The 13,928-nt window shown below is 55.0% G+C and overlaps 7 protein-coding genes across 7 annotated transcripts; 4 read left to right on the forward strand and 3 right to left on the reverse strand.

Annotated features, from left to right (window-relative positions):
- Nucleotides 1-58: 58 nt before the first annotated feature.
- BKA78DRAFT_192105 (fungal-specific transcription factor domain-containing protein) lies at nucleotides 59-2,857 on the forward strand. Its single transcript, XM_066883601.1, has 4 exons — nucleotides 59-780; nucleotides 826-2,350; nucleotides 2,396-2,571; nucleotides 2,616-2,857. Exons 1-4 carry the CDS (start codon nucleotides 283-285, stop codon nucleotides 2,751-2,753), a joined length of 2,337 nt encoding a protein of 778 aa, XP_066741500.1. The 5' UTR covers nucleotides 59-282; the 3' UTR covers nucleotides 2,754-2,857.
- Nucleotides 2,858-3,161: 304 nt separating this feature from the next.
- On the forward strand, nucleotides 3,162-5,162 carry BKA78DRAFT_192048 (uncharacterized protein). Its single transcript, XM_066883599.1, has 2 exons — nucleotides 3,162-3,289; nucleotides 3,346-5,162. The coding sequence occupies exons 1-2, from the start codon at nucleotides 3,247-3,249 to the stop codon at nucleotides 5,109-5,111; spliced, it is 1,809 nt and encodes a 602-aa protein (XP_066741501.1). The 5' UTR covers nucleotides 3,162-3,246; the 3' UTR covers nucleotides 5,112-5,162.
- A 1,493-nt stretch (nucleotides 5,163-6,655) lies between these two features.
- BKA78DRAFT_355708 (uncharacterized protein) lies at nucleotides 6,656-7,114 on the reverse strand (the record flags this gene model as incomplete). The annotated part of the gene is made up of 4 exons (XM_066891949.1): nucleotides 6,656-6,679; nucleotides 6,737-6,801; nucleotides 6,855-6,884; nucleotides 6,934-7,114. The coding sequence occupies 4 exons, from the start codon at nucleotides 7,112-7,114 to the stop codon at nucleotides 6,656-6,658; spliced, it is 300 nt and encodes a 99-aa protein (XP_066741502.1).
- Nucleotides 7,115-7,317: 203 nt separating this feature from the next.
- BKA78DRAFT_355709 (uncharacterized protein) lies at nucleotides 7,318-7,804 on the reverse strand (the record flags this gene model as incomplete). The annotated part of the gene is made up of 2 exons (XM_066891950.1): nucleotides 7,318-7,418; nucleotides 7,465-7,804. The coding sequence occupies 2 exons, from the start codon at nucleotides 7,802-7,804 to the stop codon at nucleotides 7,318-7,320; spliced, it is 441 nt and encodes a 146-aa protein (XP_066741503.1).
- A 1,242-nt stretch (nucleotides 7,805-9,046) lies between these two features.
- On the forward strand, nucleotides 9,047-10,076 carry BKA78DRAFT_322699 (uncharacterized protein). The gene is given in 3 exon segments (XM_066889132.1): nucleotides 9,047-9,359; nucleotides 9,373-9,374; nucleotides 9,544-10,076. 3 exon segments carry the CDS (start codon nucleotides 9,068-9,070, stop codon nucleotides 9,889-9,891), a joined length of 642 nt encoding a protein of 213 aa, XP_066741504.1. The 5' UTR covers nucleotides 9,047-9,067; the 3' UTR covers nucleotides 9,892-10,076.
- A 687-nt stretch (nucleotides 10,077-10,763) lies between these two features.
- On the forward strand, nucleotides 10,764-11,944 carry BKA78DRAFT_192131 (uncharacterized protein). The gene is made up of 2 exons (XM_066883602.1): nucleotides 10,764-11,505; nucleotides 11,558-11,944. Exons 1-2 carry the CDS (start codon nucleotides 11,135-11,137, stop codon nucleotides 11,760-11,762), a joined length of 576 nt encoding a protein of 191 aa, XP_066741505.1. The 5' UTR covers nucleotides 10,764-11,134; the 3' UTR covers nucleotides 11,763-11,944.
- A 443-nt stretch (nucleotides 11,945-12,387) lies between these two features.
- On the reverse strand, nucleotides 12,388-13,555 carry BKA78DRAFT_355711 (uncharacterized protein; the record flags this gene model as incomplete). Its single annotated transcript, XM_066891951.1, has 2 exons — nucleotides 12,388-13,457; nucleotides 13,501-13,555. 2 exons carry the CDS (start codon nucleotides 13,553-13,555, stop codon nucleotides 12,388-12,390), a joined length of 1,125 nt encoding a protein of 374 aa, XP_066741506.1.
- Between the last annotated feature and the right edge of the window lie 373 nt (nucleotides 13,556-13,928).

The raw sequence follows: 13,928 nt of genomic DNA on the forward strand, positions 1-13,928 counted from the left end.
TCCTAAAATGTGCCTCGGCGTTAGGATGCTGAGGTTCCGTTGTCCCCTCTCCGCTGTGGTTCCGAAGGCGACAGACTGGCACTACGGCCTGCGCCCACCGCCCGGTCAAGTCGACTTCCTGTCAACCTGCTCCTCTCACGATCCTCACAACTCAACTCGCCAGCCCGGTTCAAGGCCCACGATCTACCACTCCTAACCGCGCCCCCGGAGACTCGCTGAACCACAAATCCGGCATCCGGCCTTGTGCCCGTACCCTACTCTCCGCTGCTGCATGCCCGCGCCATGGCCGACCCCGTCTTTGCCATTGGTCCTCCTCAGTCCAAAGTCACTCGAGTCCGCCCTCAGCTGTCCTGTATTCCATGTCGCAAGGGCAAGCTCAAGTGCAACCGTGCCCATCCTGCGTGCGACCAATGTGTGAAGCGGTCACGCGAACCCGCGTGCAACTATGTACCACCTCCACCAAAGGAAAAGGGCCGCAAGGCCAAGGACATGCGCTCTCGCATCCGTCATCTCGAGGCTCTCGTTGTCGACTTGATGAACGGCAAGGACCCCCGCTCCGTCTCGGTCAATCCCGCTCAATCCGCCCAACCCAACGCCGGACGTCTGCCCACGCCCGACCAAACCGTCCCGGACCACCACAAGATTTCCGACGGCCCCAAGACCTCGAGCAGCTCCGGCGAGGACGAACGCTCTTTTCCTTCTGCCTTTGGTGCCCTCAAGATTAGCGAAAACGAAAGCACCTACACCGGCTCCTCCCATTGGACCGCCGTGCTGCGCGATGTAAACGTCTCCTTCTGTTGGTCTGCGACATGCTGACTTTTGTAGCTCTCCGAAGTCAAGAATTTGCTCGAAAGCGACGAGGATGACGACGAAGAGGAAGAAGACCCGGTCGAGCCCGAGCCTGGCGAGGGTCCACGTTCCATCTTGATTGTTGGCTCGCCTCCACCAGTGACGAGGCTCGATCTGCTCCAGAATTTACCTCCCAGAGACGAAGTCGAGCGGCTGGTCATGAACTGGCGCTCCGCCCAGGACCCAGCTACCTCTCTGCTGCACCCGCCGACGTTCTTCAACGAATTGGCCAGATTCTGGGCTAATCCGGACGAGACGTCGACCATGTGGATTTCCTTCCTCTACGGACTACTCTCTCTTGGCAGCCTCTACGTCTTGAGGACGGAACGAACCGTCAGCCCCCAGCAGACGCGAGCCGCCATGAAACAAGCCAAGAAGTTCCGAAGTCTGGCCGGCTCCGCTGCCGTCTTGGCGGATTTTGCAAAGCCAAAGCCACACACGCCCGAGGCCCTGTTGGTCTACGCTTCTTGCGAATATCTGCTCGGCGAGAGCAGTCCCACCGAGGTCTGGCACGTCTTTGGCAGTCTGGTCAGGTGCACCCTCCGCATGGGCTACCACCGAGACCCTTCTCACTATGGAAACATTAGCCCTTTTCATGGAGAGATGCGGCGCCGAGTATGGCATCTGATATACCGCCTCGAGGTCCAATTCTCTTTTGCTCTCGGTCTGCCTTGTTCCGTCCGAGGGTTTCAAAGTGACACTAGGCTTCCGCGGAATCTGCACGACGAAGACCTGTTTGTCGACATGCTGGACTTGCCGCCGGAACGGCCCGAGACCGAACTGACCCCCGTGTCTTACTCGATTGCCAAGTCGAAACTGCTCGCCGTCTTCGCCGCCGCAGCAGACGCCTCTCATGCCGTAACGCCTCCAACGTATTCTGAAATCATGGATCTGGATCAACGACTTGGGGAAGCCTACGCCTCGGTGCCGCCGGCGATGCAACTAAAGCCGCTCGACCAGTCTGTGAATGACCCGCCAGAGCTAATCATGAACCAATTCGACATGGAATTGTGCTATCAAATGGCCCGCTGCGTACTGCATCGGACTTACCTGGTCAAGGCTCATAGCGATTCGCGGTATGATCACTCGAGGGAGGCCTGTCTGGAGTCGGCCATGACTTTGCTGCAGCTGCAGTCGACCATCTATCTTGCCTGTCAGCCTGGCGGAAAACTGAGCAGCGTGCGGTGGTATTTCTCTTCTCTTACCAACCACGATTTCCTTCTGGCCGCCATGGTAGTATGTCTGGAGATGAACCTAAGACACGAAGCCTTGATCAGAGACCCCCAGGTCGCCGTACAGGGCAGGTACACGTGCAAGGAATTATTCAATGCCATGGAAAAGTCCAACAAGATTTGGGAATCTTATGAGGCAAACTTGATTGACTCGGCAGACACTAAGCGAGCGGCCAAAATGTTTCGGACAATGTTGTCGAGGCTCAAATCTGGTGGTCCGTCGCAGTGCAATACGCATGCGGACGGTGGAGAAGCTTCAGCCACTCACTGTGAGTGCTCCTCTGCAGTCCCGCCAATCATTCTAATGTCGCCAGATTCCTCCATCCCAACGTCTCACTTTCAACCTGCCCCTGTGGTTCCTTCAAACGACCCTGGAACGCATTACATGCCACACCACCCTGCATCAATGGTGCCTCCACGGCAACCATACGGCATGACGCACCACGACCAATTAGGAAACATGCTCGACATGCCCCTCGACATCAACTGGGTAAGCATCCTCCGCGCGCTTGCGCTCATCGTTAACACGTGCAGGAAACGTGGGACCGCAACATTATTCCATACGAACAATACATGCCCGAGCCGCAATGGCCGATGCCGCAGCAAATGGACCCGTCCGGCTACCACCCGCAGCAGTTCCACCCACACGTGCCGTACCAGTACCAACACTGACACCCGGAACGCCTAATGATGTTAATTCGGCGCGCGCAGCACCCTCAAAATGCATTCAAGGCGCTCGGGCTCTTCTTTTCATCTTTTGGGGGAGTGGAGCATTTAGCGGATCTTTCATGTCGTATACGCAATTTTTTGGTGGAGCTGGGTTGTAAGTCCCAGGTACGGGCGAGATTTAGAATCTTGCCCACGAAGGAGATTGGTGTATTATACAATAGCATTGAGATGATTATGATAGCAAAGATTCTTCAAGGCGCCGCTTGGCTCTTGAATCCGACGCCAGCTCGGGAGCAGCCGAGGCGGCCCGATTGAGAGATCTGTGCAGGCCCTAACCGGATGTGGCCTAAAGCTCCCTCCCGCAGCCTTATCGATGGGCATCGACGTCAGCTCGAGCTCGTCCACCTTCTTGTCCTCTTTGTCTTGACGGCTTGAATTTCCTTCGCTCACCTCACATTGCTTGATCTTCTCCTGCATCTTGAAACATACCCTAGCTATGGAAAAGCTCCCCAATGAGCTGCTCGTCCACATTCTCTCCTGCAAGTATCCTCCCCATTCTCCTTCGCGTTGCGCGCAATCCTGACGTCCTCAGCAGTCCTTGAGCCCGCCGATATTGTCAAAGCCCAGTCCGTCTCCCGTCGCTTCCTCTCCGTCGCCCGCGATGCTACCCTCTGGAAAAAAGTCTGGTGGGATCCGACCTATGCGCCCCGGAGACTCCCCCCGGATAACTCGGCTGAAGGGAACGGCCCCTTGAGCTTCTTGTCGACGAGATTGGCCACCAAAGCACTTGCAACGCCGTCAATACCTGGGCAAAAGACGGATTTCTACGAGGAGTACATCGCGGCTCACGCGCCTATATCTGTGAGTTGGGTACATAATAGCTGGACCGATCGCAGGTTTGAGACGGGCCACAATGATGGCTCTGACGACGAAGCCATTGGAATCGGGCTCCTTTACAATGATGGTACTCGCAAAGCGGAAAGAATATTTTCCCCAATGGATGATGGAAGCATCACCGTATGGAACATTAGTCGGGATAGCACCGCTAAAATGGGGGTCATGCTTGACCGGACGCATCCAGGCCAAGTCGGAGGTAGCCCCAAAGCCGGATCTGCCAGTGGCTCCGTTGACAATGTGACCATTGACAGCGGTTCGAAGAAGGGATATTTTGCTGTCAATTCCACTCTGGCCGAGGTAGATTTAAACACTATGCAAACAGTCTCTCAGAACCAGTTTCCCTTCAACATCACGGCTCTCTCACAAGCCAGACACCCGGTGCCCCTCACTGTTGGCACAACTGGTACCATACACCTCCATGACGTCCGAAAGTCGAGTGGGTTTGGCGCGCCGGATTTTTCCACGCGCTGCGAATCCATCACCGACGCCAACACTCGATCCAGCGTCTGCGAACTTGGTCCATCGCCGGTTTCGACATCTCCCGTGTGTCAACACAAGCCGCTCTCGATTCTCCATTTGCCTTTGCCAGGTGCCGCAGATGTCAGCCACTCCATCTGGGTTGCCGGCCGCTTTCCCTCCCTGCTGCATTACGACCGCCGGTATTTCCCGAAACTGGCGGGAAACATTTACTCAGGGGGCGACCTGTCGTCGCTGACCTACCTCCCTCACGCCTTCGTGGACTGGGACCGCCACGCGTACGTCGAGGGCACCGACACCACCATCGTGGCGGCAGGCGACTACAAGGGCAAGGGGAGTCTGGAGCTGTACGGCGTGAGCGCCGCCGCCACCACCACAACCACCTCTCTCCCCAAGCGGCCGCGCTCCACCAACCGCAACACGTCACTACTGCGCATCCTGGCCGTCGGCTCACAGGGGGCGCGCGTCGTGGCGAGCGACTGCTTCGGCAACCTCGTCTGGTGGTACCGCGACGGCAAAACAAAGGCGCGCACCTTCAACATCAACGAAGCCCTGCAAACAACCTCGCCCTACGGCACCGCCCCATCGCCGGCTCAAGACAACATCGACCACCTGTACGCGCAGTACGCCGCCGACCTGGGCGACCTCGACCCGTACGACCCGGTCGCGCAGCCAGAAATGGTGCTCAAGATGCGCTCCACGGTCGCCCCGTCGTCGTGGAGCCCAACAACGACCGCAACAACGACAGACGGCGGCGGTGGCCTGAACGACGACGCCCTCGTCGTGCAGACGGACAACGGGCGCGTCGGGCTCGTCGCCTTCGGCGAGGCCAACGCCCTCGAGCCGCAGTGGCACGAGGCGGCCCAGGACGCGGCCGAGCTGGCGCACCAGCAGCAGGAGAGGCGCTACGGTTGCATGATGCGCCGGGTGCTGGAAAATCATAGCCGAGAGCTAAACTGGATGAGCTCGTTGGGCATGGGGCCGTGAGGGGTTGAAGGGGGGAGGTGTACCCGGTCGCATGAGTGCTCTTTGTTGTGAGGCGATGGAGAGGGCGTGCGTGGGGAACGCTGGGGAACCTAGGCCAGGCTTCAAGCTGCTTTGCTTTGCTTTGCTTTGCTCCGCGGGTTGGAAGATGAGAGAGTGAGGGTGATGTTTGCGTTCCGCATGCACAGACTTGGATGGGATGGGATTGGGGATGGGGATGCAAATGGATGATGATTGAATGAACCTAGTAGTGAACGATTGCCCCACATACATAGACAGGGACCACATGTACTCACACGACGTTCATGCAGACCGACCTCTTTTAACCAATCTAGACCATGGCAGCCTGTTGTCTCGCGTCGGTCGTCATACCTACCCTTAGGATCCCATAGGACATGACCATCAAGACACGTATGATGCGATGCGGTGCCGCTGTGCAACACATACTGAAGAAGGTCATTGTTGGTTGCTGTTCTTGTCTATGGAGGACTGGATGCGCCCAAGTATCTACTGCTCTGATGACGTGCGTCAGCGGTGATTGCGCCGGACGGGACGGGAGCGCCCAGAACTCCACCTTTGTCATCACTCCCCCTAGGTGGGTTAAGTTAGGTTTCGGGAAAGATGAACATGAAAGAAGGATTTAGCGGGCTTTGCGGCGGATGGATGGATGGCGCAAGAGTGGGTTTTGTGGCCTTGATGCTTCTGCGCGATGCTTGTATGGGCTTGCTTGGTTGGGCTACATATGTAGACTTTGTGGCGGCAATGAGGTGGTGGTTGTCGTGGTGTTGACGGCAGATAGCACAGCGCGTCTTTTGGAGTACCATCTTTTTGCGCATCACTGGATGACTGGATGACTGATTCATCCTGACCCCCTCTTTGAACGGCTGACTACTTCGTCCGCACGACTTGTGCCCACGGCCGTAGATATTTACTCTTGTACATCTAATCAAGAAGTAGGATTGCATTCTGGCGTATGTGTGTGGGATTGAGACACTTGGCAGAGCCTCTTAGGCTACCAGAAAGGAAGGACGAGAGAAACAGTACTTCGCAGCATTGCTTCATGTGCGAGCTTTCCAACCCCGTCTTTTCTAGGCTGGTACCGCTAGATTCCGCTCCGCCCTCCGCCTTGCCAGTGGTGCATCCGCAGCTGAATTACATACAGGTCCCCAGAGGTCTCATCATCCCACTCCTGAACTGCAACCGAGGCTGACTGCCGAGACTCGGGATATCTGAGCGTGGTGTTGCTGCGGCTTGTAGAGCTGTAGGAGCCGCCTGTAGCTGCAGGGAAAACAGGGGCCATCAACAACATTGTCTCGAACACAGCATGACCATGACATGTGCGTCCACGAGTAGATCCAGTAGCAGGTGATGATCACCAAGAAGTATAATGTTGCCCCAGCTTTGATGTAGTGCAGGAAAACGGAAAGGTTGTTGCGGAGGACTTTCCGACCGGCTGGAGTGAGAAATGCACTTGGGTTGGACTCTGAGCGTTCCGTTGGGGATGAGGGACCAGTTGGCTTCCCACAAGTTCGAGGGGATCCGCTTGTTTACGGACTGAGCAGTCGGGTTTCCTAGGATAAGGTCAGTCAGTTGCTTAATATCTGTCTCTGGCACTTGGAGAAACTTACAAAGCGGGGTTTCCTGGTGGCGAACGTTTCTCCTGGATCACTTTCTCCTAGGTCACGGAGTGAACCTGGGAGAAGGTCAGTCACCCAATGTCATTATCTAGAAACCAGAAGGACTTACAACACAGCGGCTCACTATCGAGCTTCGCGCCTCAACGCCATCAATCGTGCAGCAGGCTGGTCGTCTGGAATCGTTGGACCTCCTTGTACGCGGGGAGCTGCCGCTCCAAGTCCCTTGTCGAATCCATGTTCGACGGCCACTGCGTATGATAGGACACACGCGCGGAAGATGTCCTTGTCGATGTTGTGGATGCGCGGGAAAGGGCCCGTGGATGGAACGGCGTTTTCGATGAAGACGCCCGTGTAGCACCATCGGAGCATTGCGATCGCGATCCTGGGAGTCTCTTGCCACTGATGAAAACCAACGGAGTCCGGAACGGGGCCTCTTGTCGAAGAAACCGAACGTTACTGACGTCGGTTTGGCCCGGAGTCAACAAGTTGTTCAGATGTTCCGCCGAGTCTTCGCGAAGCTGGCTGTGTCCGTACACGATGACTTTGGGACGGTTTTCCCTCATGAAATGCTCCTACCGCGCGCGGAACTGTTCTGAATGCTCCTCGCGTGCGCGGAGCTGCTGCTGGAAATGCTCCTTGTGCGCCTGGAGCTTCTGCTTCGTCTCGAGACGAACTGTTCTTTTTGTGTGCGTTCGAGAGATCTTATTGCGTTGCTGTACGAGTCGCCGGATGTTCTGGAGAAAGAAGACCTGGGGGATAGAGAGCCATCTCGGTCTTATGCGCCTGGAGCTTCTGCTCCGTCTCGTCCTTGTGGGCGCGGAGCTGCTCTTCGAAGTCATTGCGCTTCTTGAGCTTCTCCTCCATCTTCTTTGAGACGCGGTCGCGCTCGACGTTGCCCTTCTCAATGTCGAAAACTCGAGTTTCGACATCATCGTCGTCCACGTCGTCGCAGCAGGAGCAGAAGCGTTTCCAAATGCGCTTCTGTATCTCGGTGTAGATATAGCCGGTGCTGCAAATCGCCGCAGCCGACAAGCCTCCAACTCCCCAAGTAGCCTCCATGGTGTCGAAGACGACAAGAAAGGAAGGCAGAAAGTGCGTCGGAGTGCGGACAAGGAGTCTTCAAGCGATTAGGATGGGCCCGCCTGGTCGGACCCGGAGGCGGCACTGTGTGCCTGTCCCTCCTTGAGCTGCTGTTGCAGCATGTTCGCCTGCTTGTGCCGCCGACAAGCTTCCTATTGCCCAAGTCGCCATCGTGTCAAAATCGCAAAAGAAGGAAGGCAAAAAAGGTGCGTCGGTATGCGTACAGGGAGTCTTCAAAAACGAGTTGCAAAAGCTTAACAATCTCGCCAAATGCAGAGAGAAGTAGAGGAGAAGTGTCAGGAAGGGAGGGCAGCGAGCGGGAACAACCCATTCTCTCTGGTTGTTTGTTGTGGAAGGAGACACCGGTATCGTTCGAACTCACCAGGCACCTGCCATCAATGGAAGGTGGCCATCTCATAATTGCCTGCTATGCAGCTTTCGCCCCTTCCTTTTACACATACGACCGCGGGGCACCGTCACACCGAGAAAGAGTTCTTGCCCAATCACCCGCTCAATGACTATGTCCGAAAGTGCGCAGCCAGGGAGCACTCAGACGTCCCAGCCGCACAGGGGCAGGAAGCGATTTCGCTCTTCAACTGCCGTTGCCACTTGAGCATTCAAGCAGCTGTATATGGGTATGGTAGCTACCTGGAGACCAAAAGTATAAAATGTCTTTACGGGCACCCCGGGAGCACTCGAGCAGCCGGACATGGACTTGGCACTTAGGGAATAAGAACTACAAAGGATTATTACATACCTATAAGGAGCATTCAAATAGCTGGACAAGTATTTGGTACCTATAAACCTGCCCTGGCGGCACAATACTCATGCTGCCTTTGGGCAAAGTTGTTCGAACTTCTTAATTTTGGCCTGGGGAAATCAAGACGGACTGGAATATGCCAAAAGTAGGAGACTGGAACAAGAATGGATGAGTTCTTCTGTGAATTCTGTTTTCCTGGTTGTTTGAGTGTTAGTGACAATGCATTTCTAGATGGTCGCCAAAGCTCAGCGGCGAATCTGTCCCTATTAGATGTCTTTGTCCATCGGCCTCTAGCTCTCATAGCTCACCTTCTGCTTGGCACCTACCTTTCTGCGATAGCTGGCACAATCACTGTCCCATTTCTCCTAGTAGAAAATGGGTACTTGGAACGGCCAGCGTAGACTGTCACTTCCTCGGTCAGCGATGCGCACACAACTCGCCGGTGTTGAACAACACTGTCCATCGCGTCATCTGCTGCATTCATGATGGTGTCGGCCCCGGACCATCAGGCACGTCTACACCAAGTTGCCAGGACTTTCCTTCATCTCATGCTTTGCACTGGAAACCAAGCCTGGCCCGACACCAAAAAGCCGCAAGCGACTCTACCACTTTCACGGCCACCCCTCGCCTTGATCATGTTGTTCGAGCTGCGGTCTAGATTGGCCCAAGCATCCATCAGGCTTCCACAAAGGCAGCATCAAAAAAAGCGGCAAAAGCGACACCTTGCTGGTCGGAACCTCTTTCATTCAAGCCGCCGCTTGAACTTGCAAAAAAGACCTTCTGCACGAGAATAGTCAGCTTTCAAAGCCAGCCGCTCAATCCATAACTCAACTCCCTCTTCAAAAGCACCACCAATCTGCGAAGAACCTGGATGGCTCCAACATACACTCTCAAGATTCCATGTAGCTTTGCAAGCAATTGGGCTCGCCGCGATTGTGCGACTCTCAGAGAAAAACTCACCAAGCCCAGTCCTTGTTGCTCTGTCTTGAGAAGCTCCCAAGGCTTGGAAAGTTCCCCACACGGCCAGGTCACTTCGCCATGGCTTCCACAATTCCTGGACAGCGACATGGAAGAGATCCGCTCCACCAAGCTCCCAAGCGGCTTTGGTACCAAGTCGAGACGTGTGTGTACAGGAGCATTCAAGCGCCTCCATGGTCAAAGACTTGGACATTTGAGCTTCAGAAGATGGCCGCAGGATGCTCTCAAGAACCCGCGCCCCATCTTGGAGTTGGTGTTTCTTTTGAGACCCACTGGGCCGCCTTATAGGAGGTCAAGTCTTTTGAACAGCAATTCGAAGCAGGGCTGAATCTGATACACGACCCAGGATGCCCGGCTGTCCAAATTGAAACAGGATCTTTCAAACAGCAGGCCGAAGCATGCCTGGATGTGATCCACGACCTGGGATGGCTGAGCCTGAGAAAATATGCACTGAAATCCGGGACAACCAGCGGATGGAATGGCGACGAGAGACAGGAAACTGTGGTGTTGTTGGAGAGATGACGATGCGGACAAGACGGTGTTGAGGGACAACGGCCACTAGTCTGTGTTGGGACTAGCTGCTAGCCAGCGGCCCAAGGAACTCCTCGTGCTCCCAAACAACATTTCCTCTTCACAATCTTGAAATCGGCCCTTCAGACATTCCAGACACTCCGAGAAGCAGCACAACCTGCTTGAAACCTTCAGCATCGACAGCATGTTTTGCTTGTCGACTCGCCGTCGCCATGCGCCTTCGACTGCGCAAAGTTTAAGCTGTGCGCCGCTCCGCAAATGTCCCCGGAAAATTGACAGGCAGTACGGGTACTATTTTTAGCCCCACGTCACTACCTTCTTCTCGAAGTCTTCTCCTCGCATCGATCACTGTCCTTCAATTCCTTTGTTCGCCATGCGCAGGGAATATTCGTGGAGTGACCACACCCACTGAACGGGTAGCAACCAGAAGCGACGATCAAGCAGCCTCGTATTTGCAACACAGCTCCATTGTTACTCCTCTCGTCGAACCTACACCAAGATACCTGCCGCGGAAGTCAACGGATGGCCGAGAATCAGCCCCGTTCTACGAATGGCATCTTGGGCGCACAAAATTGGGAAAATCAATGGGCTAATGGTCTGATATTAGCGGCAAACTATGGCTAATATACGAGCGACCGCCAGTCAAAAGCTTTGATACCCGCATTAAGTGCCTGATGATTCGCCCAGTCGGCCACTCGTGTAAGTGGCTTGGGTCGGTCGCGCATCTTTTCCCCATGTCACTCTCCTCGTGTTACCCGCTCTTCCCCACGGCGGTCAAGGATGGACAGCTGTACGACGATGCCCAGAATTGAGCGCAGTTGCAAAGACCTCTGGGTGACCCCGTATCCCAATTCGGACTCGGTTGAGGCATCCCGGAGCGGTACGCTGCACGAAATCAAGCTTTGACATGGCCGCCAACGTTGTTTAAATACCAACTCAACCCTCCGCCACTGCCTGATGTGTTGCAGCACGCCCACAACCTATCTCAAGCTCACGGTACCCAACTTTCCATTCCAAAGTTCCCACCGACGTCATTCAATATGCGGTCCTTCACGACAGCTGCGTTTGCGCTTCTTGCGGCGTCGACCGCCATCGCCGCGCCTGCTCCGGCTGATGGTGCCATGGACCCTTCGAACCCGTCTTTCCTGCTCTACGAGGTCTCAGCTTTTTATGTCTACTGGTCGCTCGGCCACGTTATTGAGACATCGTTCGACGTCAAGTCAAAGGACACGAACGCCCTCATCGCCTCTTGCTCTGCAAAGGCGGAATCTTCCATTGAAACCCCGCCCGACGGAGAGCCCCTCTACGGAAAATGCGACAACAAAGACCCCGGAAGCAATGTCAAGTTTGCAGTGGGCGGAAGTCCAGGCCAGAACTACATGCTTTGGTTGAACAACACCATGAGTATTCCGTAAGCCAAGACCTGCGCTGAAGTCACGTCATGTTGCTTACGCTTTCTGCAGATGCGGTCCTCAAAAAGAGTATGAAGCCAAGGAGAGCTTTGGCGACAAAGTGTACGATTGCAAGAGCTTGGAACAGAACGGCAATTCTGCCAAGTGCAACCAGAAGCCGGGTGCCGTCATCGAGCTGCAGATGAACAAGTACTACGATGGTCCGCCGAGGGAATTGCGGCCCCGTGACGCACAGAGCGGCGACCACAGGTGCTGAATGTAGGCGGCTCGCATTACTTCTCTGCTAGCTCTGGCATGACTGTTTTTGATGGCTGTGGTTACTGTTGTTTTCAAACAATCTGCACGAAGAAAATGAATCCCATTTGTCATTAAGCATCCATCTCTGTCATCCATCTTGCTTGCAAATAATGCTATTTACTAGATACCTTACACGCTAGGAGTGTTGTACGTCTGATTCCCCAACCACGCGGTGGTTTCGATGGTGTGCATGAAGCAACCCGCAGCTCTTTTGAAAACTTCCCCAGAGTTCTTGACAAGCTTACAGCTGCAGACCAACACGATCGGCATCCAACTCAAATAGGGTCCCTACCAAGACATTCTGCTACGTTTACCTGGATGCATGAGGAGCGTCGCAAATACCTGTCAAACTTCCCACGTGGTGGTGACCCGCAATCTTGCCGAATTCACCCGAATACATCCATCACTTTTACGAGACTCCCTCCAGACCTTTCAGTCGCTTCCCAATCAGCTCCAGCGCTCGGAAGCCCCGAACGACCTCCACTTGCGAGACGTGGAGATATGGCCGATGATATTTGAGGTACCATACAAACAGCCATCATTGATGGACCCTGCTGACTTGAGTCTACAAGGAGCGGTTGTGCTCAATTTGCAAAAAACTTTTTGCGATACTCAGCCCCTGACAGCTTTCCCAACTGCGAAGCCTCAGTTTCTTCGCTGTTGGAAAGCCAGATGCTTCCGTTCAGCTCGTCGAGCTCAAACTGACGCTTGCTCGTGAAGCGAACTGTAAATCCATAAGGCATCTGGTTTTCCCAGCCAAAGGTGAACTCGGCTCCACAAGACTCCGTCGTGCAACTCCCGCGGACCTCTTCGCCGTGGAGAGAGTCACTTTCCCGACAGAGTTGTAGAGTCGCAACTTTTGAAGTCATCTTGTTCAAATCCAGGTCACAGTACCGGACGTGCGGACAGAAGCTGGTCACATCGTGCGCGAGCCGGTCGTGGAGCCTCCGAATCGGCAGCTTCTCGCGGGGATATACATTCGGAAGTCGTGCCTCGCAGATGTGGACAAAGTATTTGCCCATGCGCTGGAGGTTGACGCCCCGCGTTCTGGACTCAAATTTTGAATAGGCGCAGACGTCCTTCTTTGGTGCTTCCCCCCGACATGATAGGAACGGCTCGTCCGAGTTGTCGGGTTGCTCGCAGATGAGACCATCGCCGTAGTTTTCCATGTTGCAGAGTTGGTCATACCCCAGCGCCAAGTGCTTGCAGACTCGGTACACTCGTTGCCGGCCGCGGCAGACGCGAGTCCAGGGGCTTCCGTTCCACTGGTCCTTGGAAAAGTACTCCTCCGAGTGCAAGCCTCGGCATGGCTCGCAGAATCGCTGCGCCTGAGTCTCCGTGGAAACGAGCCGACAGACCCTGTCCCATTCGAGTTGCTTCCCGAACGTTTTGGCAGTAGCGTTGTCGGGATCTCTCCTTTTGGTTGGGAGTTGGCGGAGACTTCGGCATGTCGCACCCAGCGCCAAAGAGTCCCCGTCGTTGAGGCAGTCGTCGATTTCCAGCAAAAGCTCGACCGGCAGTTGTCCAAGTCTGTTCGGTTTCGCCGGGGAGTTTGTCGCAGGTGTCGCGGGATGCGTCGGGGAAGTGGTCGTTGGCGCTGAGGACTTGTTGATTTGAAGGGCCTTGGTGGACGCCAGCTCGACCGGCAGTTGTCCTAGTCTATTCGGTTGCGCCGGGGAAGTTATCGCAGTTGTTACGGGATGCGTCGGCGAAGTGGTCGTAGGCGCCGAGGACTTGTTGAGTGGTCGGCATATTGAATTGCGAAGCTTTTTATACAATCGTCGCAGGCGATGCTTCGAACCCATCGTTACCATGACCTTTGTGTTGATTGAAGGCTATAATCACTCCCCAGTGGCACGTTGACGTCCTTTTGTAGTCGACGGATCGCGCTAATGGTTCTGACTGGTTCCTATGTGTAGTCACCGAAGTTGTGGTTTGGTCCGATGGTTTTGTAGAATGTTATAAAGGTGAGTCATCGACCCCTAGAAAGAGCAGTTTTCTGATTCGCACAACAGCATTCTATCCACAGAGTAACCTGTTCTGTGGTTGCTTCTCTCATGATTTACGCGGGGTGTACCAACCAGCTGGCCTTCCTAATTGGGTCTAGCGCAGGCCCCGCGTCGCG

This window comes from Phyllosticta capitalensis (assembly GCF_038381095.1).
Source record: "Phyllosticta capitalensis strain CBS 128856 chromosome Unknown BKA78scaffold_9, whole genome shotgun sequence".
Classification (NCBI taxonomy): domain Eukaryota; kingdom Fungi; phylum Ascomycota; class Dothideomycetes; order Botryosphaeriales; family Phyllostictaceae; genus Phyllosticta; species Phyllosticta capitalensis.